The sequence below is a fragment of the Mya arenaria genome, chromosome 8, assembly GCF_026914265.1.
Source record: "Mya arenaria isolate MELC-2E11 chromosome 8, ASM2691426v1".
In the NCBI taxonomy this organism is placed as follows: domain Eukaryota; kingdom Metazoa; phylum Mollusca; class Bivalvia; order Myida; family Myidae; genus Mya; species Mya arenaria.
In genome coordinates, this window is record NC_069129.1 from 62597068 (window position 1) to 62624039 (window position 26972).

At 38.8% G+C, this 26972-nt stretch overlaps 1 protein-coding gene and 1 long non-coding RNA gene across 2 annotated transcripts; both read left to right on the top strand.

The window, feature by feature from the left end:
• The first annotated feature begins 1064 nt into the window (after positions 1-1064).
• Positions 1065-4944, top strand: LOC128244768 (uncharacterized). The gene is made up of 3 exons (XR_008262986.1): positions 1065-1264; positions 2166-2282; positions 2571-4944. It is a non-coding gene; the product is annotated as an uncharacterized LOC128244768 (long non-coding RNA).
• Positions 4945-10450: 5506 nt separating this feature from the next.
• On the top strand, positions 10451-16095 carry LOC128244660 (uncharacterized). Its single transcript, XM_052962685.1, has 6 exons — positions 10451-10915; positions 11825-11918; positions 12253-12399; positions 12829-12948; positions 13214-13369; positions 15256-16095. Exons 1-6 carry the CDS (start codon positions 10586-10588, stop codon positions 15573-15575), a joined length of 1167 nt encoding a protein of 388 aa, XP_052818645.1. The 5' UTR covers positions 10451-10585; the 3' UTR covers positions 15576-16095.
• Positions 16096-26972: the final 10877 nt, after the last annotated feature.

Below are 26972 nucleotides of genomic sequence, written 5' to 3' on the forward strand. Positions count from 1 at the left end.
TTTAAAAATCAATTAAAGAATCACTGAGGCGTTTCTAAGGGTAATGATAATATCAGTTTTGAATACTGGCCCAGTGGTAATTTTTCAACGGATGACGGATCACTTTTTAACGTTGAAAACTGATCCCCGAATGTTAATTAATGACCCTTCGTTGTGTAAAAAAATGACCGTCGTTGAAAATTGATCAAAGTCGTTATCAATATCAAACTAAGTCAACCCTATGGTCAAACTTAATTGAACGTTTTATACGAATATTTTGGTTATTTACAAATGCATCCCGATTTGCTTTATCATTCTTAGATCCAATTAGGACTAATATTGAATACCACCCCAACTGTAAAGTCGGGTCATTTTTCAGCGTTGAAAACTGACACCAATAGTCGCATTCGGTACAGATTTGAAACATTTAACATGTTTGGATTTATTGGCGCCGCTCTGGAGAGCGCGCCTATTATGGAATGGGAATTTATTTTAGTTAGTGGTAGGAGCGGTTTTTAAGTTGATTGACAGTTGGGTTTTACTGTTATTTTATTATGATAAAAAAATGCAAATGGATGGCGATTGCATGGGTGTTAAAATGCTATGTGTGGTTGAATAGATTGTCTTCAATCTATCTTAAAAACATTATATTTGAAGAACGACAAATAAGTTCAATAACTGTTCCCGTTTCGTTTACGTTTTCCGATTGGTTAACTGTAATATCATGTGCCGGAAATGTAAATATTCGGAGGAGTTCCGAATGAAATGTAAAATCTGTGGACCGGTAATTATGTGAATCGGAATAATTATGTTTTATGTTGTTTTGTTATGTTTACTGCATTAATAAACAATGAGGTAAGCTGTTTTCTTTAATTAAATCGATATTGGATTAAATGTTCACCTAACTTTATTTTTTAATGTGTTGAAGGTGACATTAGTAAAATTGTATTACGATTGCCCCGAGTTGTTTATTTTTAGAACACTACACATATCCGGATGTTGCTATTTTTAGAACCAGAAGGCATTTCCCCGCTATTCATAGGTCAATAATGGAATTTCTACATCGTCGATTAATAGTTGGAAACTCGGTTTTGTCATGAATATACGTTTAAAATAAGTAAACACTAAGAGTGCACACTGGCAGTTGATTACGATACATCTAACAATTTGAGTCATTACAGTAAAACATGGATTATAAGTGAATTATACGCGTAAGAGAAGATTTTTTGTCGAAAAAACTAATGTCAACAATCAGCATGGATATTCGTATCAATGGGCTATTCATGTAAGTATCCTTGAGCAGTTGTGTAAGTTTATGTGTTCAAATATGTTTGTTTTTTAATTTCTTTGGAATTCTTAAATCATTTTTATTTGCTAAACGTTAAGACAGCGTTTTAATATTTCTACATGTACTATAAATATACATGTTACATACTTTACATCTACTTATAATGCACCAGTCAATTGTAACCAAAGCCCCACCAGGTCCGAGGAATAGCTGGGACTTGACTTTCTGTCCAGCCAACCCCGGGTAAAATCCTCGTCCTGCGGGGACGAACTGATGGTCAAATCCTCGCCATATGCCCCGTACCCAAGGGAGCCTAGGTAAGGCATATTCCCTGCTATATCTGGCTCAAAGACAAAACCACCGTATTCACCCGGCACTGCGAGGCCACCTGAAAGTAAAAAACACAGCCCATTTCCCCGGCATATCCGGGATTCCCCAGACCTGGAGGGCCGTGGTTACAATTGACTGGTGCATTATGTACATGTTACATATTTTTAAATGTACTTATGTACATCATTTATGTATGATATGAGTATGTAATCTTTTATTTGATTGTTTTATCTTAGAAAAATATTAGACTTAAAAATACCCATTATTTGTTTACAAACTGCATATTTTCAAAATAAACCTGTATTACAAGATGTACATGGTTTCGGGCTGGAAGCCACAACAGCTTGGACACAAGCGACATTCATTTGCTTGGTGTAGGTCTCGTTGAACGCCATACTGTTGTGAATCATTATCAACCATATGCACAACATCTACACATTTGTGCCTATCAACCCTTACTCTTGGCTAAAACGGATATTAGTGCAGAATGTATAATTAATACATGTGCATTTGTATTTTACGGTTGTAGTTTCTGTTGGTTGATAATCAGAAGTCTAATTTCTTTCAGGCAGGAAAAGGACGGAATATTACTATAATATGAAGAATTCCAGCCTGCATTAAATACTTTGTTGGATCATTGAGACAGATTTGACATCCATGTCTATCCACATCTGATAGAGATGATGTGAGTATTTCATATAAAACATATTTGAGTTGGTGTTTGTTGTTTTATAAACTTACTGTTTTCAATAATCCAGTGGTTGTGGTGGTGGTGATGGTGGTGGTGATAATGAATTTTATTGATAAATTTAGTAATTTTCTTTATATTATATACATGTATGTATCAGTTTATTGTTGTTGTTTTTAAATAATGATGAGAAAAAATGAACTGTTTATATTTTATTTTGTATATGCATGGCAGTATTATTATCTGTACAAATTAGTTAGAAAGTACTTTTTTTTTCTTTTACAGCACTAAACATTCTAGATGGGTAAAGACCTGTTAAATCAGCATTGACTCAGCATTGAGTAATTTTCATCTGTGCAGACAGTACAAGTACAAACGCATGGGAACAAACCAAACTTCAAATGTTGAAGAGTGAAGAATTATTGTGAAAAGTTCTAAATGTTAGAATACCATTGACTAAATAAAACAAATAGACATCGATTACCAACAGAGACTGTTTACATGTTATAATATTAAAAAGACATTAGTTGAGAACTTTCACTCTGACATTTTTGGAGGGGCATTACCGCCTACTTAGTGTTCTTGTTTCTTTACATATTTTAATTTAAAAGTACATTCATTGTTTTTAAATCTGAATTCTGAGTTAGTATCATAAGTAAAATTCATTTATTTGAATGATTACATTTTATGAATAAGTCCAATTGAGCTTTTTACAAGAAAAAGGTTGATTTTTAAGCATTTTATTAGTTATAAAAATGTATAGTTACATGACATTATGTATATTTTCTTCAAAACTGAACGGTAAACTATCATAAATTGTCTTTTGAATTGTTCATTAGACATCATAGAAAATATTTAAATGATTTTAGCAGGTTGTCTTATTATTAACTATTTTTTTATGAATTTATAAAACTGCTATATATTTTCAAACATCGAAATACTGCTCTGTTTCGAAGACTCACAAGATCAATCAAAATGATTTTTTTCCATGTGTATCAATAATATGTTCGGTTGAACGTAATTTTTCTGTTAACTGAAGTTTATTTTACCAGAAACTGTTGTGTTTATTTCATAATCTCTGATAATGTGAAAAAAAAATCAAATAAAGACAAAATATTTTTAATTAACAGTAAAAAATCTTCAAAATTTGGATAAAGGCCCATAGTGTACCATGATAATAACTATGTTGTCCGTAAAAGCTTTATAAAAGTGTGTATTACTTATACCTTAATTCAGTTCAAATAATTATGGCCTTTAAGGATTTGTGTTTTCATAATATAGATTTCCTGTTATATTGAGCTTTGTCTATTTGTGTTGATGTTTTGTTTTATGTACAATTACTACTTCTATTTCCCAACTTTTGTCTCATTTGTCAAATTGAATTGTTACATATTTAAGTGAAAAAACACACACACTATTTTTAAAGATGCACTCTAACTCTTCAATAAGACTTATGATAATTAATATTATTGTTTTCATTTTTCAAAATGGGTTGATAGATGTCAACAACAATGTTTCTAATAAAGGATCTTGAGTTCAATTTGCTAATAAGAATGAACTTAAAACATGGTATTTCTGCCTTGTGATACTAAGGTAGACCACAGTAAATCTTTTAGCAATCACCAATTGATCATTTAATATTTGTCATGCATTCTGCTATTATAAACAGGGTGACAAGCTTGTTATCAGTAAACGATATTTCAGTAAGTATATTATTTAGTAAGTAGTTATTGTTTTTTCATTCAATTTGATGTGTGTTATATATACAATTATATGCATTGATTTCAAATAAGAGTTTCACTTTAAAGATGCTCATTTAAAGATAATGAACAGACACACAAAAACTAGACACATTTGATACTAATTATACGAATGATTATTGTTTTATATATAGTTAACCTCTGATTTGTTTTGGATGTATTCTTAAATGGGTGTTATTCTTTATTGTCTTCAGTTTCTTATACATTTAAGGATTTTTATAATTGCTTTTCTGATATATATAACAATGTAATTTAATGCAAATGAAAACACACTTTAAACTGGACACATTTGATACTAATGATATAAATGATTATTGTTTACATGTACTCTGATGTGTTATGAAGATATTCATAAAGGGGTGTTCTTCATGTTATTATACATTTTGGACTTGATTTAGTATTGCTTTTCTGGTATATATTCATTTAATGCACAAAGAAATTATTTTAAGTGTTCAGTATCACTTTCACACATTGTTTACTATTATTTTTTTTGCATATTTGGCCTATTTATGCTTATATGTGCATTGTTGTATTTCAAAACCTTTGTGAAAAATAGAAACAGTATTATTTCCTTCATACATAGTCTGATACATATTCAGTTTGAATGTGTTATTTTTATCATATTTGAAAAAAATGCCATTATCCAATAAGACACATGCTGTTTTTGTGTTAATATCAACTAAAACATCCATTACTATGTAAATGAAGAAGTTAACATTAGTATTATTAAACAGCTAAAAACAAGGCATGTTATGTTATAAATGCATTTCATCTAGTAAACAATGTTCACTTTTTATATAACAGTTCAATAATAATGTTCTATTTATGTTTGCAACTTTACAGTTCAATAATTATGTTCTATTTATGTTTGCAACTTTCGGACGAAATGATAATGTTTATTAAAGTACTACACAAATTGTTAAATTGTTATATTTCATATCACTTCTTCATGATGAATGAGGTAACTTATTCTTCCCTACAAGTTGTCATTCCAGCATGGTGACGTTGCCCCCTCCCCCTATATGATTAGAACTGCAGTGTACATGAACAATAACTCTCTTTCAGCGTATTGCAAGAGTTATTCCCTTTGTATCTTTTCCTGTCCGGAGCATAACTAGAAAACTACTTTTTTTTGGAATTTCATTAAACATCATTCAATGGTATTTAGCACAACGAGAGGAAGTGCAGTGCACAATGACTATAGCTGTTTTTAAGCTAATTACATAATTATTGCCCTTTGCCGTTTTTTCTTGACCAGAGCATTACTTTAAAACTACTTATGGTATTGAAATAAAACTTGGTATATGGGTATGTGGCAATGACAAAAAGTACAGTGCACAAGCACCCTAATTCTGTCGTGTTCATTAATGTACCCCACCCCTAATGAAATGTTCAACTTGAAAATCTTCAATTTCAATGCTTTTGCCTATGTTGTCATGCAGAAAACTACAAACATTTTGAGAATTTCATAGATGCGGTTCAATGCACCATAATATGCTTGTTGGCCTTGACATTCCTTGTTGATATTTTTAGTGAAATGTATGCCACGAGCTGTTTAGTCATATATCTGCTGATACCTGCTGATACCGGTCAGAACAGTCTGCTGACTGTAATGTGAAATTGAACAGTATATAGCCCATTGACGTTTAACAATGTTGCTGTGTATTATAAAGGTAAAGGGATATAACTGGTACACACATTTATTAATGTCTCAAAAAGTAAACTTGATTATGAGCTTTTAAGTCATATATCTGCTGATCTCTGCTGATACTGGTCAGAACAGTCTGGTGACTGTAGTGTGAAATTGAACAGTATATAGCCCATTGACGTTGTGTATTATAAAGGTAAAGGGATATAACTCGTACACATATAAATTTAATGTCTTACAAAAAGTAAACTTGATTATGTCTGCATTAATGCGATGCGAATTTGATGCAAGACACTGTATCAGACATGGCTGATTAGTTTTAAATGTGAATATATATATATATCATATATATTTTTATAAGTCGAATGAGGGTAAACATTGTAATAAGTGATAAAATGAGTAGGGTATATAACACATCAAACCAAGAGAGCCCCATGTTGTTAGAAGCACGTAAAAGATAAAATAAGACATGTTATCCCCCAACACCCGAATGGCAGCCAATGAGTCGTTTCGAAGTAGATGTCTGCGGGACAATTTTTGGAGATGTAGAAAATAGTCCATACATTTAAGGTTGATCTAGGTGCGTAATCGCCCTCTTTGATTTAAAAACTTTCCCTCGCCCTATAATAGATGCATTATTGATTAAGTATAGCGGTAAATCACAGACTTCTGCCCTATGTTTCTTATCGTTAAAATTACCGACAGGTATGCGTGTGAAAATGGAGCGATTGTTCAAGCGTAGTGATTTCCCTTGACAAAGAAAAACAACCCCTGCGTCTGACCAGCGACAAGTCTAAATAAAAAGGCTGGCTAACATAAAAAATTTTTTAAAAACATGTCAATATATCGACTCTTTAACAATTAATGGTCATCAAAACAGTTCATTTACAGCATAGATAAAGGAAAGTTGAAAAAATGTATTATTGATAAGTAATTACTTTCTTACAATATAAAACATTATACATAGACCCTCGTCCATTGAACATTGTAAGCATGCATGCCGCTTTGAATAACTAGCTTATGTGCCAGTTAATTGTAATCACGGCTCCCCCAGGTCCGGGGAATAGGCGGGACTTTGACTTTCGGTCCAGCCATGCCCGGGTAAAATCCTCGCCCTGCGGGGACGAAGTGCTGGTAAAAATCCCAGCCAAATGCCCCGCACCCCAGAGACCTAGGTAAGGCTCATTCCCCGCTATTGTTGGCGCGAAGCCCAAACCACTGCATTCACCTGGCACTGCGGGGCTACCTGGTAGGTAAAAACACGGCCCATTTTCCCGGCTCTCCCCGGTATACCCCCGGACTCGGGGGGGGGGGGGGGGGGGCGTGGTTACAACTGACTGGTGCATAAACATGAAGCTAAGGTCTATCTACACAAAGACTGTTCATTCTCCGGAGGATATCTCAGGCGTACAGATCTTATGAACTTCAACACTTAATTTGCCGCTTTAGAAAATAGTTTTTTTATATATATATTGAAATTCTTGTATGTGTTTAAAAGGCATACGCCGTGAATAGTAAGTACATTAAGCAAAGTATTGAATCATTCGTATTAAGAGCAAATCCGTGGTCGATTGGTAATGTGCTAGAACTCGGTAACCGTTGTCACATTAGTATTATACAAACATAACAATCAGTGGAGTCTATGAGATCGGGATGCATTCTTGAAATCCCAGGTCCGTGGATTTCTATGCATTAAAAACAGCTATAAAAAGCTGTAGGTTGGGGAACAATAGTTGCAGGATTTGTTAAAGCTGCACTCTCACAGATTGACCGTTTTGACAACCTTTTTGCTTGAAATGAGCCAATTTCTGCGAAAAAGTCTTGCAATTAGTGATATTAGACTGCTAACAAAAGTTAAAATAGCAGGTTTTTTTATATTAACGTTAAACAATGTTGTTGTTATGTCGTAAAACTTATTTTTAAGAGCATTAGTAACGCTTTTAGCCATAACACAGTTCTCGAACGTAAATATGATACATTGCTTTTTGATATTTTGTCAACAGTCTTATATCACTGGTATAAGCGCAAATATTGGATCACTTCCAAGATAGAAAAAGATTTATATTAAACGGTAAATTTACGTCAGCGCAGCTTTAAAACCACATTCGTTTCATGTGAATTTTGTTGTGTTGATAAATGTTTGTGCATTTTGACAACGATTATCAAAAGACACTTATTGCTATTTTAAAGTGAGTTATTAGGAGCTCGCTCATGTGCAATGATTAGTACAGAGGTATTCGCTAGGTATTTCTTGGTGAACACAAATAAATTAGCATTTGTTTTTGGTCGTTTAGACAATCAAACGTAAAAACTTACTATTACTAATTGAATAAAAATAGCACGGTGTGACCTGTAACTATATTAAGTTATGATCATTATTAATATTTCAAAATAATATTCGATGTATTTTTCGACGAATTAAATTCAAAACCAATCCGTCCTGGCCTTCTGTCGGAAAGTGTAAATACGTAAAAAGCCTTGCGTGCATGGTTATGATTAGTTCCTTCACTCAGAAATAGTCAGCACGAACACTTCGTGCTTAAACAAACAATAAGTACACTTTGTTTGCCGTTATACAACAACTTCCCGCTTCAGTTCACGTGGTCTTAGTCCGATAGACACATTGTGGACGTATCAAATATATACGACCACTCGTTGTCTATACCGTATACATGCTATAAGTTCTTAAGTTCCTGGACGCATTGTTTGAATAAATGGTAAATGATTTGTCATAGGTGGTCAAAATTATTAATTCCCATGTGATTATACAAACCATGTGATATGGTTATGTGAAATACACATGTAGTGCAAAGATACTGAAATGAATTTACAAGAAAACCTGGTCGTCGGTATCGACATTGACCATGTTTCAATCTATGTGTTGCTTTTTTGCAGACGATGCGGTCATTGTATCAAAGACTAAGGCAAGATTGCAGAATTCTCTAAATAGTTTGCATTACTACTGTCGCAAATGGAATCATACTGTTAACATAGATAAAAGTAAGGTTGTGTTTTATGAAGGGTGCAAGATTGGGTATTAATGAAAAATGCTTTTATAATAACAAATAAGTGGAAATTGTTAGTTCTTTCAATTATCTAGGAGTCGTATTTACAAGTTCGTAATATCAATGATCTTATACATATAATATTTAATCTTTTTGACGCATAGTTATTATCAGGTCTAAACTATGGTTCTGAATGCTAGGGTTATATGAGTTCAGACGTAATAGAAAGAGTCCACAAGAAGTTCTGTAAATGAGTGTTGAATGTGAAGCAGTCTACCAAAACTTTGGCTTTGTAGGAGAGTTGGGCCAGATCCCTTTGTATACTGAAAGACATGCTAGAAAGGGTAAGTATTTCTTTAAACTTCACTTAGTGAAGCAAGGTAATTGTATTTGAAATGCTTTGATTACAGGGTCAATTTTGTAGTGTTGAGAATTCTTCTTTTACAAATTAGGTACCTAACGTTAAGGAGGTTCTCCAATCATCTGGTCTTTATGAAGTATGGTGTATAACCATACTTTCCTGGGTCTGTAAAATTGAAGGGTTGGTTCCCGTTCTAAAAAGTAAACTCAGCGATCTATATCAGCAATTGGAGGTCGGGGTTAGAATTATTTTCTTCTTTTTATTTATTCAAATAAATTAAGACCAGTTTTGAACAATCTTCGTATTTCAGTCTAGAAGAAAATACAAAGTATAGAAGTGTGTTTTTTTTTTATCTAAATTGCACCTATCATCATAAACTAAATACAGAGTTAGGTCGCGGACACTATAATGTTCCTAGGAATGAAAGAAACTGTACAATCTGTGATTTAAATGATATTGAGGACGAGTGGCATTTCTTCCTTATATGCCCAGTATATGCAAATCTTAAGACGTCAATATTTCGAAGTATTAATACACTCACACGAGGTCGATGATTGTATTGTTTTTATGCAAAGTAATAATCAAACTATTATAAGAAAGTAAGCGCTCTATTGTGATAAGTCCTTCAAATTGTGTGATTCTTTTTATCTAGTATAACTATTTATTATGGTTTTTTCCTCTTTCTTTTTTTCATTTCGCTTGTAGATACGACTATGATTCATGCTGTTTTGTTATCATGAACTGTACAGACTGTAGTAGTCCAATTTTGATTTGTAGTTCTTCGATACACATATAGATAAAAAAATATATATTTATTTTTTTCGTGATTAATCAATATTATCCTTATACAGAAAGCAACGAATTGTATGCAACACTTGTGGTTGTATTAATTAACCGTAAATCAGTTTATAAATACCAAAATCACCCGGTCATTAATTATACATTGGCGTATTATACCTACATATTTGCAACATTCTTAATATTTGATACACATTCTCACAATCTTTATGTTAAAAATATAATTAATCTATTAATATAACTTATGTGATAATTACCACATGACATGTTTTTGTTTCTATTTACATTGATGTGATTGTAACCTTTTATTGCTTATAAAGGTCGCATTATACTGCCCGAATTTTCTGTTCTGTTCTGTATTTCTTATTGACGAATTAAATCCGTTTGTTGGTCAACTAACGGGTCTGAAAATCAATAACTGTGTCGTGTTTATTGTTTAGCTTGAAAACTGACAAAACCCAAACACTTTTATTGTAATATCGATTATCGTAACTCGGTTATGTTTCAACTTTGTGTGAGCGCGCTTGTACACTTTATCGGGTTTTCTCGCGTTAATGTTCCCGCGTAGTGGATGTCATACATAACCGATCGATCGTTGGTTCAGTCAAGTGTATACAGGTGTAAACAAATACCTGCAACATAGACGGTGTACAGGCTCGAGGAGGATACATTTATATAACAGAAGTTATACGTAGTTTTCGGAATACAAAACGGACTAAAAATTAGCCATGGGTTGTTCTAACCGTCCATATTTTTGGCCGGTGATGTCGCTTGTTGTGGTCGCCCTGAGTTTTCAACTGTTCGCGTATGTGTATCCGGGCTGGATCATGATGCGGAGGGATGTCACCCAGTACTGCCGGAAGGGAACCATTAACGAGGAGGTGGACATGATGAAGGAGGAGATATTTGGCGCACCTGCCCCACCCCCGGGTACTGGGGATAAACAGGACCCGGAAATGAATGAGCCGCGCGTGCCGGAAGAGCTAACAGAGGAAAAGAAACCGGAAGAGGAGTGGGTGGAGGAGCAGGAGTTCAAACAGTGGTTCAACGGCGTCATCGTGAGTATAATCTGTATATAGAAGAACCGTTATTAAACTGGTACCTAACGTCCTACAAATAATTGTTACTTTGTACAGTATACAGCATGACCAGATATTTTATTTGGCAAATCCTTCGGTACTCCACAAGTGTATGAAAACATTAAATTGTTATCATGTACGCCTATACATTTAGTGTAAGGTAGATGATGGATAAAGATTTCTTTTTTCTTACTTTGAGGAAAAAATTGAACATAACATAAATATACATAAGCAAAATTACAAGTGAGATCAAGTTTATTTATATGTACACTGAGAGTAAACAGTAAACGCTGTAATGTGGTTGTGTAAATTTCGAAATGCATACCAAGGTATAGATGTACGTCAGGAAGCTACATGTACTGGTAGTAAGTCAGGTAACCAGGCCTTGTTTTAATAGTTTACGATGTCTCTTAATTAAAGCTGCACTCTCACAGATTTACCATTCTTACAACTTTTTTTTATTTTTTGTCTTGGAAAGAGCAAATTTTTGCATTAATATCTGCAAACCAATGATAAAACATTGCTGACTATGGATCAGATCGCAGATTTTCATATTTTCTATCGCAGATTTTCATATTTTCGTTCGAAAATTAATGTTTTATGGCTAAAACCGTTACTAACGGTTTAAGAAAACTGCATAAAACATTAATATTTGAGCTTAAATATAAAAATCTGCTATATAATTTTTGTCAGCAGTCTTATATAACTGGTTTGCATGGATTTTCGCAAAAAAGGATCGTTTCAAGACAAAAAATCAAAAAGTTGTCAAAACGTTCAACCTATGAGAGTGCAGCTTTAAGCAGTTTAATATTATACTTGAACATCATGAGAAGTACTTTCATCTACAGCTATATATTTTATGTAATCTCATTCATATTTTTTTTTCAGGTTGATATAAAGAAGATTGATTTCGCCCTTCACTTCGGTCTGTTCCATGCCCGAGTGTGCGTGAGAGAGAAGGAGTCGGAGACTGTTATCATTGGTTAGACCTGCTTGCAGATGCCCTGTTATGTTTTAAAGTGTTAACACTCAAAGATAATGCATTGTTCACTGCGCATAGAGTTAAACACACCATGCATATGCCTCGCATGCATTATTGATATATTTGCCAAGTGAAATGCAACCAGACAGTTTTATTATAAAGGGTTTTCAATTCATTGTAAAATAATAAAAAAAGCCCGGCCATTTCCAATAACACAACAAGTATGCACATGAAGCTTAAATAGAAATACATATACATCATACATGTAACTTAGTGTGTGTACATGTACATTGCTAAGTTGACATTTAACCGTAAGAGTTGTTTTGGTTGCTAGGGGAGATGGGTAAGGAGGAGATTGACACGTTGGAGGAGAAAGCGGATGAGCCGACCATGATGGCCCGCCGCAGCGCCAGCTCAGACTCCCATGACTCTGACAGCAAAGAACACCACGATGGCAAACACGGGGACGACAAACACCACAGTGAGTTGAAGGCCTCAGTGCCGGATGTACAACCACACAGTGGTGTAATTGATATGACGCCGAACACCCCTGATCCAATGATTTATAACTGTTTGATGTGAAAGCGCTGGACAGACAAATGCCCATGGACTTGGATTCGATTTATTATTTAGTTTTACAGAGCTGGTAATTATCGTATGGTCGCTATCCGATAAAGCGTCATATAAATTGGCTAAAATATGTATTCTGTAGATACGGAAGCTAGAATATTATGTTTCTGCTTCATTTTTGAAGTTTACATATATTCAAAACTAATACTACTGTAGACACATTTACATTACAAGCGTATGTATGTGCACACTTCATAAAGCGTGTATTTTTATATGGTTCTGATAGAGTATTCAGAAGTTTACGCTCCAGGGTACCTTATTATACATGTTTTTGTTCCAGAAAAGTGCCACTGCAAGAAGTTGTCCATCAACTGTGCGCTGAAGAACGCCTGGGTGTTCGAGGACCCCGCCAATTACTATAACCTGGGAGGCCGCAAGAACGAGGTCCTGTCTAAACACAGTAAGTATGGGAACAGGGGCGTGGTAGAGGGGGTTCCTACCTGCGTCTGAGGCGTTAACAGTGTGTGGCATGACGTGCCAGACATTGTCTTAGTTACATTGACTGAAAGAAAATGAGACGAGTTGTTATTGAGATGGTATAACAATTCAAACTTTAGAGTTGTTTTAATTCGTTGTTCAACAAATTCAATATTTTACTTTTTAAATGTAGTTCAGTGATATTTGCCTGTTCCCCGCACTACTTTTCTGCTTGTTTCCCCGTGTAGACTACGGATACGCGAGCCTGTCGGAACATCGCGCAGAGGTCTCTATTGCTGTCATCTTCAACTTCCTTGGCCTTATCTCCGCCATCGGCGCCTTCCGCAAGAACCCCGGATGTAAATACTCGGCCGTCGTCTGCGTCGTGTTTCTCCTCATTGCCGGTAAGTGGCCGCATGAGACTAAACTAAGTCGCTACCAAGCGCGTAGCTGCCTTTACGCGAGTACGGGGCTGGATCCACATGATTCTGCCTAAAAAATCAAAAGATCAGCCAAAGTTGCAGTATGCGTACTTGACTACATGATACCAAAACTGTTCATTTTCCAGTACTTAATAAAGCACATGGACACAGAACGCCATGGTTTTCCAAATTTTCCGACGGGGCATGCCCCAGAACCCCCTTAGCAAAACTATGAATCCACATGAATACAGGGCTAGCTATGCCCCTGGCTAGGGTAATATCGGGCGGGCGTCCATGCGTGTGTGTTCGGAAACTTTTCAGAAGAGAAAAATAAATGTCTTGACATTTGTATATTGGTGAAACTGACAAAACTGATAGTTTTGTCTCTGTAAGCGTCCAAGAAAAAAAACGTGTAAAAATTAGCGCACTATAGCCATTGATGTTATGTCGGGCTTCGAAGATGACATTTAACAGCCTGAGACAGGGAAGAAGGAAGCTATAAATGGGCTTATCAGTGTTGTTTGTATAACAACCGCGATGGTTAGCTTTGGTATAAAACTGTTATCTCAATAACATGATAGTTAAAAGATAAACTTTGATAATTTTGAATAAGAAAGGCAAAAATGAAAATAGGTCAAGTGATGTTCAAAACATATTTCAATAAGATAACAAAATCGTGACGCTGTAAAAATGAAACGCTGTAACAATGAACTCCGGGTAGTTCACATGACCAATTCTATACTTATGTTATGAGATACCCCATACCCATAAACAAGAACATTTCAGCAGTATTCATTTGCAAAATGTATTTATAGATGAAGTTCATGCACTGTCACGGATTGTTCCTACTTGGCACGGTGACAAATCGTGATCAAATCGAGTACCTATTCAAATATTTAGTGCACGTATGACTTGGCGATCGATCCCTACCCCGTTGTAATGATAACTCGAAAATTCAACAAAGTGTTTAGGCGCCCAGTGTACAGAACATTAGTGATTATTCATTATAAGACCCATTGCCAAATGCTATTGAATCAACGCAAAGAATACTCCCATGACGGTGTTCTAGTTTGCTTTTAGTTATATAAATTTAAAAAGGTGATGTATATTTCAGTCATGCGTTACCTGTGTGACATCTTGGTTTAGAATTTAGGACATTGACTACAAAAGAAAATAAAAAAATGTTCTTAGTGGATCTTGCAACATAATTTAAATATCATTGTTCTGGGTTAATTTGTGAATAGTAAATTTATATGAAAGTAAAACCGGTAACCATAAACCGGATCAATTCAACATCATTATCGTATCGTGAGTTGCTCTGACTATTTATTTGCATGTTGCTTGATAACAAAGGGTCTCTTCCTTTGTGAGAAGTAGTCATGGTTATATAGCCAATATGTACTGTGCTATGCAAAATGAATAAAACTCGTTGCTTTTAGACCCGACACAAATCGATCCTTCACAGTGCTAACAAGCAGCCTTTCTCAATGAATAACCGATTCCAACTAATTATAATGGGGTTTTTATAGACCAACAAGGCATTATTTCAGAAGAAAATAACATTCCACAAGAGTTACATTTACTAGCTCGCCTTTTCGAAGAATAAGCTATTCTAATCGCTGCGGCGTTTGCGTCGACGCCGGAGTCCGGTTAAAGTTATAGGGCAAGTTGGCATTTTCACTGATAACTCCAGTAGGCGTAATTGACAGGCGTTGGTTAGCCATCAGTGCCTGTCGCAGCGCTAGTTATGTCATGCATTGTTTTATCCCTGTCATTCTATCTCCAGCGTTCTTCACGATGGCCATCAACGCCTGTCGCAGCCCTTGTTATGTCATGCATTGTCTTATTCCTGTCATGTCTCACTCCAGCGTTCTTCACGATCGCCCCCGTGAGCCGGTTCGCCCACTACAGCGTTAACAAGCACCACATGAGACTTCCGGTTAACGTGTCGCCGCCCGTGTGTGCCATCGCTTCCGGTCTGGGTGCCATCCTAGCTGTCATCGCCGCCTTCGTCGCCTTCATCGGCGCCATGAGCAGCATCCGGAAGCAGCGCTCCGGCCGCTGGTACCAGTTCAACAATGAGCTGGAGCTTCCGGCGGAACTTGAGAAGGAGAAGTCGCCGAAACTCGTGTTTATCAACGACCCACTTCCGCCCAAGCCGGGATTCGAGGACCAGGGAAATATGTAAACATGTGGCGTGAACCATCATTTTTTTTATAGATTTTATGCAGATAAGAGTTAAAAAGTTCATATGCATATTATGTGCAATTAATAATACAAAAACGTTTTTTATAAGTTAAATATACATATCGTTAAAGCAAAAAAGAATTAATACTCGGGTTGTAGGTTTTTGGGTGTGTTTTTATTTCTTTCTCTTCTTTGAGATAATGTGTTGTCTCCTGATGTTGTTTTGAACTGTGTGGTAGGAAACCACGGCTCGGGCTCAATCGAACAGAGTGTTGGATTCACGGTGTGATGTACATGTGTAAACTATATGTATATAGGAAGCATAATCGATTTTATACAGCTGTAGAATATCGTCGCAAGGACTGTTATTTTATCATTTTATATATAATGAGGATCTGAACTACTTGGTAGCATTTGTAATTTACTTTAAAGACAAACTAGTTTTTGGTATAACTTCAACACTTGACACTTCAACATTCCTGTTCTAGTTATTTTTTATTTTTAATAAACGTTGTTTTTAATACTGTTTGTAGTTCTTTTTTGAGGTCCTGGGCCATGTTGCAATAAAATATCTCTGTCGTTAACCTTAATACGGTCTTAAGAATGCCCAGATACACCCGTAATGTTTATTACACTCCTTAAGAATCCCCATATACACCCGTAATGACATTGACAGGTGAATTGTTCTCCAAAAAACCTTGATTATTCTGTGACCTTGTATTCGATTGTCTGCGGCATACCAAGTGCTGGGGAAAAGACTAGAATGACTGTAACTGGGTTCTTTAGGTAAGTGTAAACCCGTCCTGTTAGGGTGTCTGTGTCCCCGGGGAAATAACAAACACATAGTGAAACTTCATTCGTATTTAACATTGTAGAGGCACGGCCCTAAAGTTTCTACAACGGGCTACACCAGTGTAAGCATTTGTTAAGTGGTTGCTTTCAAAAAATATAAGTGCTCGTACTGCATAACTATCACTTTTCTTCCATAAAACGGTCGATGGATATAAAAGTTATGACGAAAAAATAACATTGACATCTATGCTGGTTTCAAAAGTGTTTGTTTCGTAAATAATTGACACATTATTTGCATAAAGCTGAAACATTTATCTGATATCGTGAGTATAAAGAGTAAATTCATCTCATAATCACTACTCTGTAGTTCTTTAACATATCAGGTAGCATCACATGATAATATAATTGAAGCGTTTCCTAAATTTGAATAATATTATTGTTTTGAGTTTATTGACATTTAAAAGCTGTATCATATTATTTGAGTGCAAGAGGGTCAGTTGTACTGACTGCAGCCCGCCGTTTGTGCAGGATGGTTACCAGAAGTAACTGCATCAGGCGGTCAGTCCGTACTGGTCAGGTATAACTGCACCGTACGATCATTTTGTGCGTATCAGTTGTAACTGCACAGTGCGGCCATTTTGTGCTGACCAGGAGTAACTGCACAGTGCGACCATTCCGTATTGACCAGGTGTGACTGCACAGTGCGACCATTCCGTATTGACCAGGTGTGACTGCACAGTGCGACCATTCCGTATTGACCAGGTGTGACTGCACCGGGCGGTCAATCCGTATTGACAAGGTGTATCTGCACCGGGCGGCCAATCCGTATTGACAAGGTGTAACTGCACCGGGCGGCCACTCCGTATTGACAAGGTATAGCTGCACCGGGCGGCCATTCCGTATTGACCAGGTGTAACTGCACCGGGCGGTCAATCCGTATTGACAAGGTATAGCTGCACCGGGCGGCCATTCCGTATTGACAAGGTGTATCTGCACCGGGCGGTCAATCCGTATTGACAAGGTATAGCTGCACCGGGTGGCCAATCCGTATTGACAAGGTGTATCTGCACCGGGCGGCCAATCCGTATTGACCAGGTGTAACTGCACCGGGCGGCCAATCCGTATTGACAAGGTGTAACTGCACCGGGCGGTCAATCCGTATTGACAAGGTATAACTGCACCGGGTGGCCAATCCGTATTGACAAGGTGTATCTGCACCGGACGGCAAATCCGTATTGACCAGGTGTAACTGCACTGGGCGGCCATTCCGTATTGACCAGGTGTAACTGCACCGGGCGGCCACTCCGTACTGACAAGGTGTAACTGCACCGGGCGGCCACTCCGTACTGACAATGTGTAACTGCAACGGGCGGTCAATCCGTGGTTACAAAGTGTAATTGCACCGGGCGGCCACTCCGAACTGACCAGAGGTAACTGCACCGGGCGGCCACTCCGTACTTACCAGGTGTTACTGCACCTGGCGGCCAATCCTTACTGACAAGGTGTAACTGAACCGGGCGGCCAATCTGTACTGACCAGTCGCATCTGAATCGGACGGCCAATCCGTACCGATGAAATGGGCAACAACGGGCTGCCATACCGTACCGATGAGGTTTATAACACCGGGCTGCCAAACCGTACCGACGAGGTGTACAGCTATGGGATGCCAAATCCGTATCGATGAGGTGCACAACACCGACCTGCCAAACCGCACCGATGAGATGAACAACACCGGGCAGCAAGTCCGTACTGACCAGACGTAACAGTAGAGGGCGGCCAATTTCCACTGGCCACGTATAACTGCAGCGGGCGGCCAATCCGCACTGACCAGGTGTAACTGTACCGGGCGGCCAATCCGTACTGACCAGGTGTAACTGCACCGGGCGGCCAATCCGTACTGACCAGGCGCATCTGAACCGGGCGGCTAATCCGCACTGACCAGGTATAAATGCACCGGGCGGCCAATCCGGACTGGCCAGGTGTAACTGCAGAGGGTGGCCAATCCGCACTGACCAGGTGTAACTGCACCGGGCGGCCAATCCGTACTGACCAGGTGTAATTGTAGAGGGCGACCATTCCGTACTGGCAAGGTGTAACTGCACCGGCCGGCCAATCCGTACTGACCAGGCGCATCTGAACCGGGCTGCTAATCCGCTGACCAGGTGTAACTGAAAACTATGGCCATTCCGTGCTGACCAGGTGTAACTGCAAACTGCGTCCATTCCGTGCTGACCAGGCGTAACTGCAAACTGTGTCCATTCCGTGCTGACCAGGTGTAAATGCAAACTGCGACCATCCGTGCTGACCAGCTGTAACTGCAAACTGCGTGTATTCCGTGCTGATCAGGTGTAACGGCAAACTGTGGTCATTCCGTGCTGACCAAGTGTAACTGAAAACTACAGTCATTCCGTGCTATTCAGGTGAAACGGGTAGTAATTGCAAACTGCGGCCATTTTGTGCTGACCAAGTGTAGCTGTAAACTGCAGACCAGGTTTAACTACAACCGCGGCCATTTTTTGCTGACCACGTGTAACTGCAAACACCGGCGATTTTGTGTTGACCAGGTGTAACTGAAAACTACGTCCATTCCGTGATGACCAGGTGTAACTGAAAACTGCGGCCATTCTGTGTTGACCAGGTGTAACTGAAAACTATGGCTATTCCGTGCTGACCAGGTGTAACTGAAAACTGCGTCCATTCCGTGCTGACCAGGTGTAACTGCAAACTGCGACCACCCGTGCTGACCAGGTGTAACGGCAAACTGCGGCCATTCCGTGCTGACCAGGTGTAACTGCAAACTGCGACCACCCGTGCTGACCAGGTGTAACGGCAAACTGCGGCCATTCCGTGCTGACCAGTGCGTGTATTTCGTGCTGACCAGGTGTAACGGCAAACTGTGGTCATTCCGTGCTGACCAGGTGTAACTGAAAACTGTGGCCATTCCGTGCTTTCCAGGTGAAACAGGTGGTAACTGCAAACTGCTGCCATTTTGTGCTGACCAAGCGTAGCTGTAAACTGCAGACCAGGTTTAACTACAACTGCGGCCATTTTGTGCTGACCACGTGTAACTGCAACCACCGGCGAGTTTCTGCTGACCAAGTCGGTAAATGAAAAATGCGGCCATTCCGTGCTGACAATGATTAACTGCAAACTGCGGCCATTATTGTGTTGTCCATGTGTAATTAAAAACTGCGGCCATTCCTTGCTGACGAAATGTAACTGAAAGCAGCGGCCATTCCGTGCTGACAATATGTAACTAAAACACCGGCCATTTTGTGCTGACTTGGTGTAACTGCCGCCCTCGCGCATCTTAAGGCCATTTAATGCTGATCAGGTGTAAAGACAGCCATCGCGTAGCATGCAAGATACAAGATACAAGATCCAAGAATCTTTATTTATAGTCGGGTTTACGCTAACAAGAAACATTAGCTGAAGGAGCCATATTTTGACATGAATGACAAAACATACATAACATATCAAAATATAACAAAGAGCTGGTAGCCTGGACATAAGAGAATATTTTTTTTATATAGTTCCAAATATGTACAATATTGGAACAAGTACTAACCAACGCCGTTTTTTTTAATATGTTCATGGCTTGAATTAGAGAAAAAGTCAGATCAATTAGAGCACAGTAAACAAAAACAGTGATGACATCGACTAGTTTTTCCGGCTGTACAGTACAGGCAATCGTGCGCACGGTTTCTGTAGTTGACGTATCACTATAAAATGGAAAGTTTTTTCAAGAGTAAAAGTTATGGCTAATCGCCATTCGGAGCTCCTCGGCCATTATTTTCAAAAACAACGGATGTATTTGGACGGTTTACATACTTAAAAAGTGGTACGTTTAAGTCCGCTGCAAATAGATCGCGTAGTAATCTTATTTAGTAGTTAAAATTTATGACTTAACTCTTGGGAATCGTAATTATGTTTGCAATAATACACTTCACTGGCAATCAATTTAAACTGAGAGCAATAAATACAACTCTTAAACACTACATTTAATTAATGATATTATTAAAAAAAATACGGACTACTTCAGCTGATGTACCGGCATACATCCGAGGTTGTTTTTGAAAATAATGGCCGAGGAGTTCCGGATAGGCTAATCGCATACATTTTAATAAAGCAGCCAAATTGCAAGTAGCATTATGTAAATGGAAATAACAGCCTGATACAGTGATGTGTAGTAGGTAAAAATGTTATAATTAATTCAGCTTGCTAGAAAAAATATCTTAAGAATGTATTGCAAAGAGGGGGTACTTAATTTATCATGTTTTATAAATTTAAATGCTTCATGTATTAGACTTTGCTAAGTATATTATCAGATACAGTAGCTAACAAAGGGGTGGTTGCTCCATGTGATTGGGTCAATTCCCACCTACAGGTAACAATCCAAGGTCCTGCCCGGCCACTGTCCTGACAATATCAGCACCTACAACTGTGTAAGAATATTCAATAACAATGCCAAATCGTTACACCTAAACAAATACTTGCCGATGAAAAACACAAGTACAGTAGTTGTTTGTGTTTGACAGATTTTAATGATACTAGCATATACATTCAAAACAATAAATAATAGATAAATTGATAACTTTTATTCATATTCAAAATGACCGCTGTAATATTGTATGGTATTAGTATGCCACATCTTGTCCAGTAAGTGTAGGTCCTCTCACTGAAAACAAAAATATTTTTTTCCGTGGAGACAGTGGGCAGTGCTCCTGACCTGGTGAAACTCCATCCAGTGGGCCGTGCGTGCTGACCAGGTGTGACTGCGCCTGCGGTCAGTGCGTGCTGACCTGGTGTAACTGCGCCTGCGGGCAGTGCGCGCTGACCAGGTGTAACTCCATCCAGTGGGCAGTGCGTGCTGACCTGGTGTTACTGCGCCTGCAGGCAGTGCGTGCTGACCAAGTGTAACTCCAACCAGTGGGCATTGCGTGCTGTCCAGGTGTAACCGCATCCAGTGGGCAGTGCGTGCTGACCAGGTGTAACTCCATACAGTGAGCAGTGCGTGCTGACCTGGTGTAACTCCATCCAGTGGGCAGTGCGTGCTGTCCAGGCGTAACCGCATCCAGAGGTCAGTGCGTACTGACCAGGTGTAACTGCATTAGGCGGGCAGTGCAAGCTGGCCAGGTGTAATTGCAGTCAACGAATAGCATGCTTACCAGGTGCACCAGTCCTGCAGTCAGCGGGGTGTACATGCTAGCCAAGGTGTACCTGCAGTCAGCGGGCACTATATAATGGCCACGTGTAACTGCAGCCAGAGCACAGTACATGCTGAAAAAATGAAAGAGGTAAGAAGAATCATCCCGAATCACATACGCAGATAAATGTATCCAAATGAAACTGTTTGTATATACATGTATACAAAAACCACCCTTATAAACAAAGTTTAACGTGTAGATATATTTTTACAAATTTAATGGTGTTTAGTGTGGTCTCTAACTGGAGCAGTCGCGGCTAGTAATGACAGGGTATCGGAGGAGGTAATCGTTCCGAGCTACCGACGCGGCAAGATTTTGAGTTTGCGCACCAGGCGACAGACAAAGACATCCAGGAGGACGGTGTCGAGACGTGATATGCGGAAAACACCGACGGGCTTTCAGCGGTCAATCTCATTCTCGGAGAATTAAACTGATTCCATCAGTCCTGTTTAATAGTCTAAAGACCGTGAAGGTTAAACCTAACGTGGGGGTATCAAAGATCTACGACTGAGGCTAGAAATATAATACAATTATGAAAACGGAACGTCTGAACGGAGTAATTTTCTATGTGAGTGCGCTGGTTTTTGTTCTCCAGTGTATAGGCTTCCTGGCACCGGGCTGGTTTGTCCATGAGTTGGTCGTGCGTCCAGACAGCTACGAGTTGCACGCCGACGGTCGTCGGTTCACCCTGCACCGGCCTGGCGAGCGCTCGACCGGCAGCATGGTCGATCAGGCGTTGGAAGAGGAAGCCTTGGTGGGCGTGGATGATCCAGACGTAGATCAAGACACCGATGCGACTATGTGTCAACTTTCTGCCAACTGTAAGAATGGCCAGTCGGACTCGAATGACGTAAACGTCATTACTGACGATGCTGCCGCGAAAGAGATGTCGGCACCTGAATTCGATAGATTAGGTGAAGAAAGAATAATTTTTCTTGGTTTAATTGAAAAGGCTTACAAAGAATGTGGAAATAAAATAAAGCCAGAATCATCTGTAGCAAGGAAAAGGAGAAGCAACAGGGAGCCTAACATGGTCCCAGAGACTACAAAAGTACGCGGCGATACAAAGACATGCTGGGACGAGAATACCATCGAGAAACATTACAACTGTGTTGCGGAACATTTAACGTATTCCAAAGATTTTGCGAGCATGTATGGCGAAATGACAAAAGTGGGAACCGCGCCGCCACCTCTAGAGACACCCGCACCCCGACCAGTTTGGTCGGTGCCCATAGGTGGAGATAAGAATAAACCCGAAAACAAAAGACCGAATGGAATACCCATGCCCGATGCCAAGAACCCAGATGAGAATGAAGACATAGGTAAAGACCCTTCTCCAGTTAAACCCCCTATGTCTCCCGCGAAGCCTGCAGAGAGACGTAAACGTGCTATCGGAATTACGAAAGGTGACATTCCGAAAAGGGAAGTTTCTATCACCAATCAAGGCGATATTCCCGTTCTTCCAGTGCAAGACGAGGTAACTGAAAAGGACGACGAGGAAATCGGAAAGAATACTGACAATACACTGATAAATGGCCTTGTAAATGACCCAAACAGTGCTCCCAGCGTTGATAGTGGTTTTCTGAACAGTGATCCCAGCGTTCACGGTGGTGTTCTGCAACCAACATCGCTCCCAGACTCTTCCCATGATGACGCGCAGAACACACTGGCGCCATCGATGGAAGCTTTCGAACAAGAGAAAAACAGAGAAACACACGCGAAGTGCAATCCCGACATGTGCGCTGAATCATGCCGGCTAACGTGTAGATCTGAGATGACGGCCGCCAATGACAACAACATGCCATCCAGTAGGACGCCAGAGATAGTGCCGTCCGAAACAAAAGTCAAAGATCATATGACAAGCATGGACTCAGAGGTTAACAAACTTTACCAACCATATATTTGTTATTAAATTCAAATTTAAAGATGGTTTTAATGCATAAATTATAGCCTTTTCATAGTCGTATAATTAGTCGCATATTTATCCAGAATGTCGACCTTCCTGGTCCTAGGAGAGATGTCATGGCGGCGGGGATGCTTGGGTCCCTGCGATCAGAAGATCAGGTATTGTACCTGACGGCCGGCCTCTGGTTCTCACGCGCATGCGTCACTACCCGGAAGTCGCGGATTGGGACGGACAGGGACGGCACGCGCTGGTGTACTCTCTACTCCAGGATAGACAATACCTTCCCATGTACGGCGATTTCACCTATATTGTTAAATGATATGTGAAGGTTATAATTATGTAACAAAGCTTTATATCGCAACTGACTTAAAGGTACGGAAAAGTTAAGAAAGTTGCATTTTTATAGCGCAAATATATATTTTTTTTATGCAAATTGTACTGCTTATGTTAAGACAATATTTCATTTAGTATTTCATTCATATTAATTAATGTCTTTTGCATTGTGCTAACGCCTGTACTTTTCGAAGGTATTTTTGTCAAATTTCAGCCCGGAAGGAACGACCTATGCTAGAGCTGCGGGTGGAGGCAACCCTGGCCACAGTGTTTGCGGCCGTCAGCTTCCTTGTGGCCGCCCTCGGCTGCTGCTCCAGTCGCCATCACGGCCGCCGCGCCATCGCCGCCCTCATCACCATGTTTCTCTCAGGTATGGCTAAAAACAACGGCTGTGAAAAATAAATGCATTACGACAAGTAAAAAAGTTGACTAGAGTGAGGTGCGTTGATATTGTTTCGAATATATTTTTGACCGTGTATATTCATTTATACTCATTCCTTACACAGGGGCAATAATGATGGTCCCCGTCGTTCACATGATTATTCACCACAATATGGCAGCCCATAATCATGTTAACAAACCGAAACTGGCGTCAAACTACATGCCACACGACCTGGCTGGTCACTACTCAATCATCGTGACCGGGATCGGCAGCCTCATCGCTGTCTTGGCCGCAGTCGTGATAACCGTGGTCAAGTGTCGGTCGCCGTCGGAGCTAAGCAACGAGTACAACCTCGACAGAAAGTCCCGCGAGACAGACGGCCGGAAGGAGAAACATGAGCTGCCGATCCATTGGATTAGAAATACGAACATCGCCCTCCCGCCTGTTACAGCTTCCACCATGGACGAGCTGCATGGTGAGTGACAGGTCTGGCATCTATATTTAAATCCAGCGGAAGAGTTTTTTGTTGTTTGTTCTGCAATTTTTGTTATGCTGCAGTAAACGTTTGCACAAGTTGCAGGTATTGAATTCTTATTATGCATGCAATATACAGTGAAAGACCATCATCTGTTTTCATCAAATTGTTGGTGTCTGGTTTAAGGCGTCCATAGCAAAGTGCTAACAATAGTCGGGAGCATTCCATTAAGTGACCATAAATATTATCAGGTGTAAGAGTAATATTCCATCGAACCCAAGGTTTTATGAACAAAGCCAATCTACTTTAGTATTTAATTGTGGATATCGCCTGAAAAAAAACGTTTATAATACTTTGTATTCATTTTATTTTTAAGATTAAAACATTTTTTTTTTATTTTTTTTTTTGCAATCGGCTTCACCTTGTCACATAGCATAAACCGAAGTCTTAATTCTCCCGATAGGCGATGATTCTGAGAGCGGCTATAGCGACCTGAAGGACGAGGACTCCGCTTCCGGAAGCCACGAGCCAAACGGTCAAGCGGAAACAGCGTGATAGGTGTGGACAAGGCGTGGTACATCGACGAGATTTATTTGCGCTTCTGAGAAAAACTGTATAAATATAATATTATATATATATATATATTAATTCATGTACATTCCAGAAAAAAACAACATTTTGAGGCATACGTGCTGGCTAATGATGAAAAAGAAACACGGCCGGTTGACGATAGTTAAATGTTCCAATTAAATGAAGTAGTGCTCACGCACGAGCTTATGATCAAAGCACCGCTTATACACGACCATTGTAGTAACAATATTCAAGTGACAGAGAACGAACTACAGTTGCAATTTATTTGGTTAAGAGTTAATATGTTCATTCCATATTCGCACGTTTATAAACGGAGTATCATGTTAGTTCACGTTTGTGTCATCAAAGACTTCCGACAGAACCGTACTGTGTGAGTATCTAAATCGGAACACTTTTGGCACTATTTTTGAAATATTTTTAAGAAGACTTGCACCACATCCATTTAATTTTCCATCAGCATACTAGGATTTAAGACCAATTGGTTGATGTAAATGGTATTTTTCAAGATACTACCAATCTGAATAGAGATGCCACTAAAACATAAAATTACGTATGCTAAATTTAGATGTTCTAATCATGATGTGCATATTGAACTTGGAAGGCAATAAAGCATTGCTTTGCATGATCGATTATGCAATTTCTGTCTTCTGAACTATAATATATCTGAAATTGATTGTGAATACCATGCCTTTTTTCGTTGTAAAAAATATACATATATAAGGAACCAATATTTGTTAAATTGGTATAAATCTGGTGATGATCTGAGTAGTTTTTATGCCCTACTATCCACAAATGACTTCGACACAACAAGAAAATTAGCAGTGTACATATTTCATCTTATGAATTGTATCAAGGAATAAGAATAGTTACACTTTTTGTTCACTTCTTCATCTCATGTATAAATGTACTATGACACAACTTAAAGCATTTTGTATGATGTTTACTATTTTGAAATGTATTTTGGGCCGGAGGCCTTTATTTACAAAATAAACTCTTGACTGGACTCTTGTATGAAAATTACGTTATTAACTGCCCTTTTTGTATTCTGAGTACCTAAATATGGAACAGTTCTAACTCGTTAATTATTTTTATGTATCCTTTTAAAATTATTGCTTCATGTTTTGTTATAGTAAATTAATAATTTATTTCATTTCCAGCTTGTTTTTTTGGTCATTTTTGTCGGTAAAATTTGACGATTAGAGTAAAAAATACAGACTGCACCAGTATGCTGTGATTGTGGAAAGCATGAAGTCATTCCCCCACATGTATTGACATTTGACCATGAAGAACTTTGAACGACAGCAGCATTTGAAATACTTAGCGGAGTATCGTGTTCTTTGGAACTTGTATCTAAGGCAAGCGTCTATATTGATTAAAATCGTAAATAAACCAATCGTGATCGGAAAAACGCTTTTATAAGGGTTGTTCCATAATAAGGTACGTTCCAATTTGGGTACTAACCCAGTATATACTTGTAGTGCCTGGTTGTATTCTGGTGTGAGAATAGTATTATGTCTTTGTTTGTTTAGTTGCATCAAGTACTAATCAGTTTATTACATGTTCAAACCACTCGAGTGTATTTTATGTGCTCCCTGTCATGCATTGTAATCAGTCGGGAAACTGTGTCAACACTTTTAGTTGAAAAAGGTATTCACTTTACAAAATATATCGACTTTTGTGCGTGATTTGACACAAAGACCAGACATTCTTTT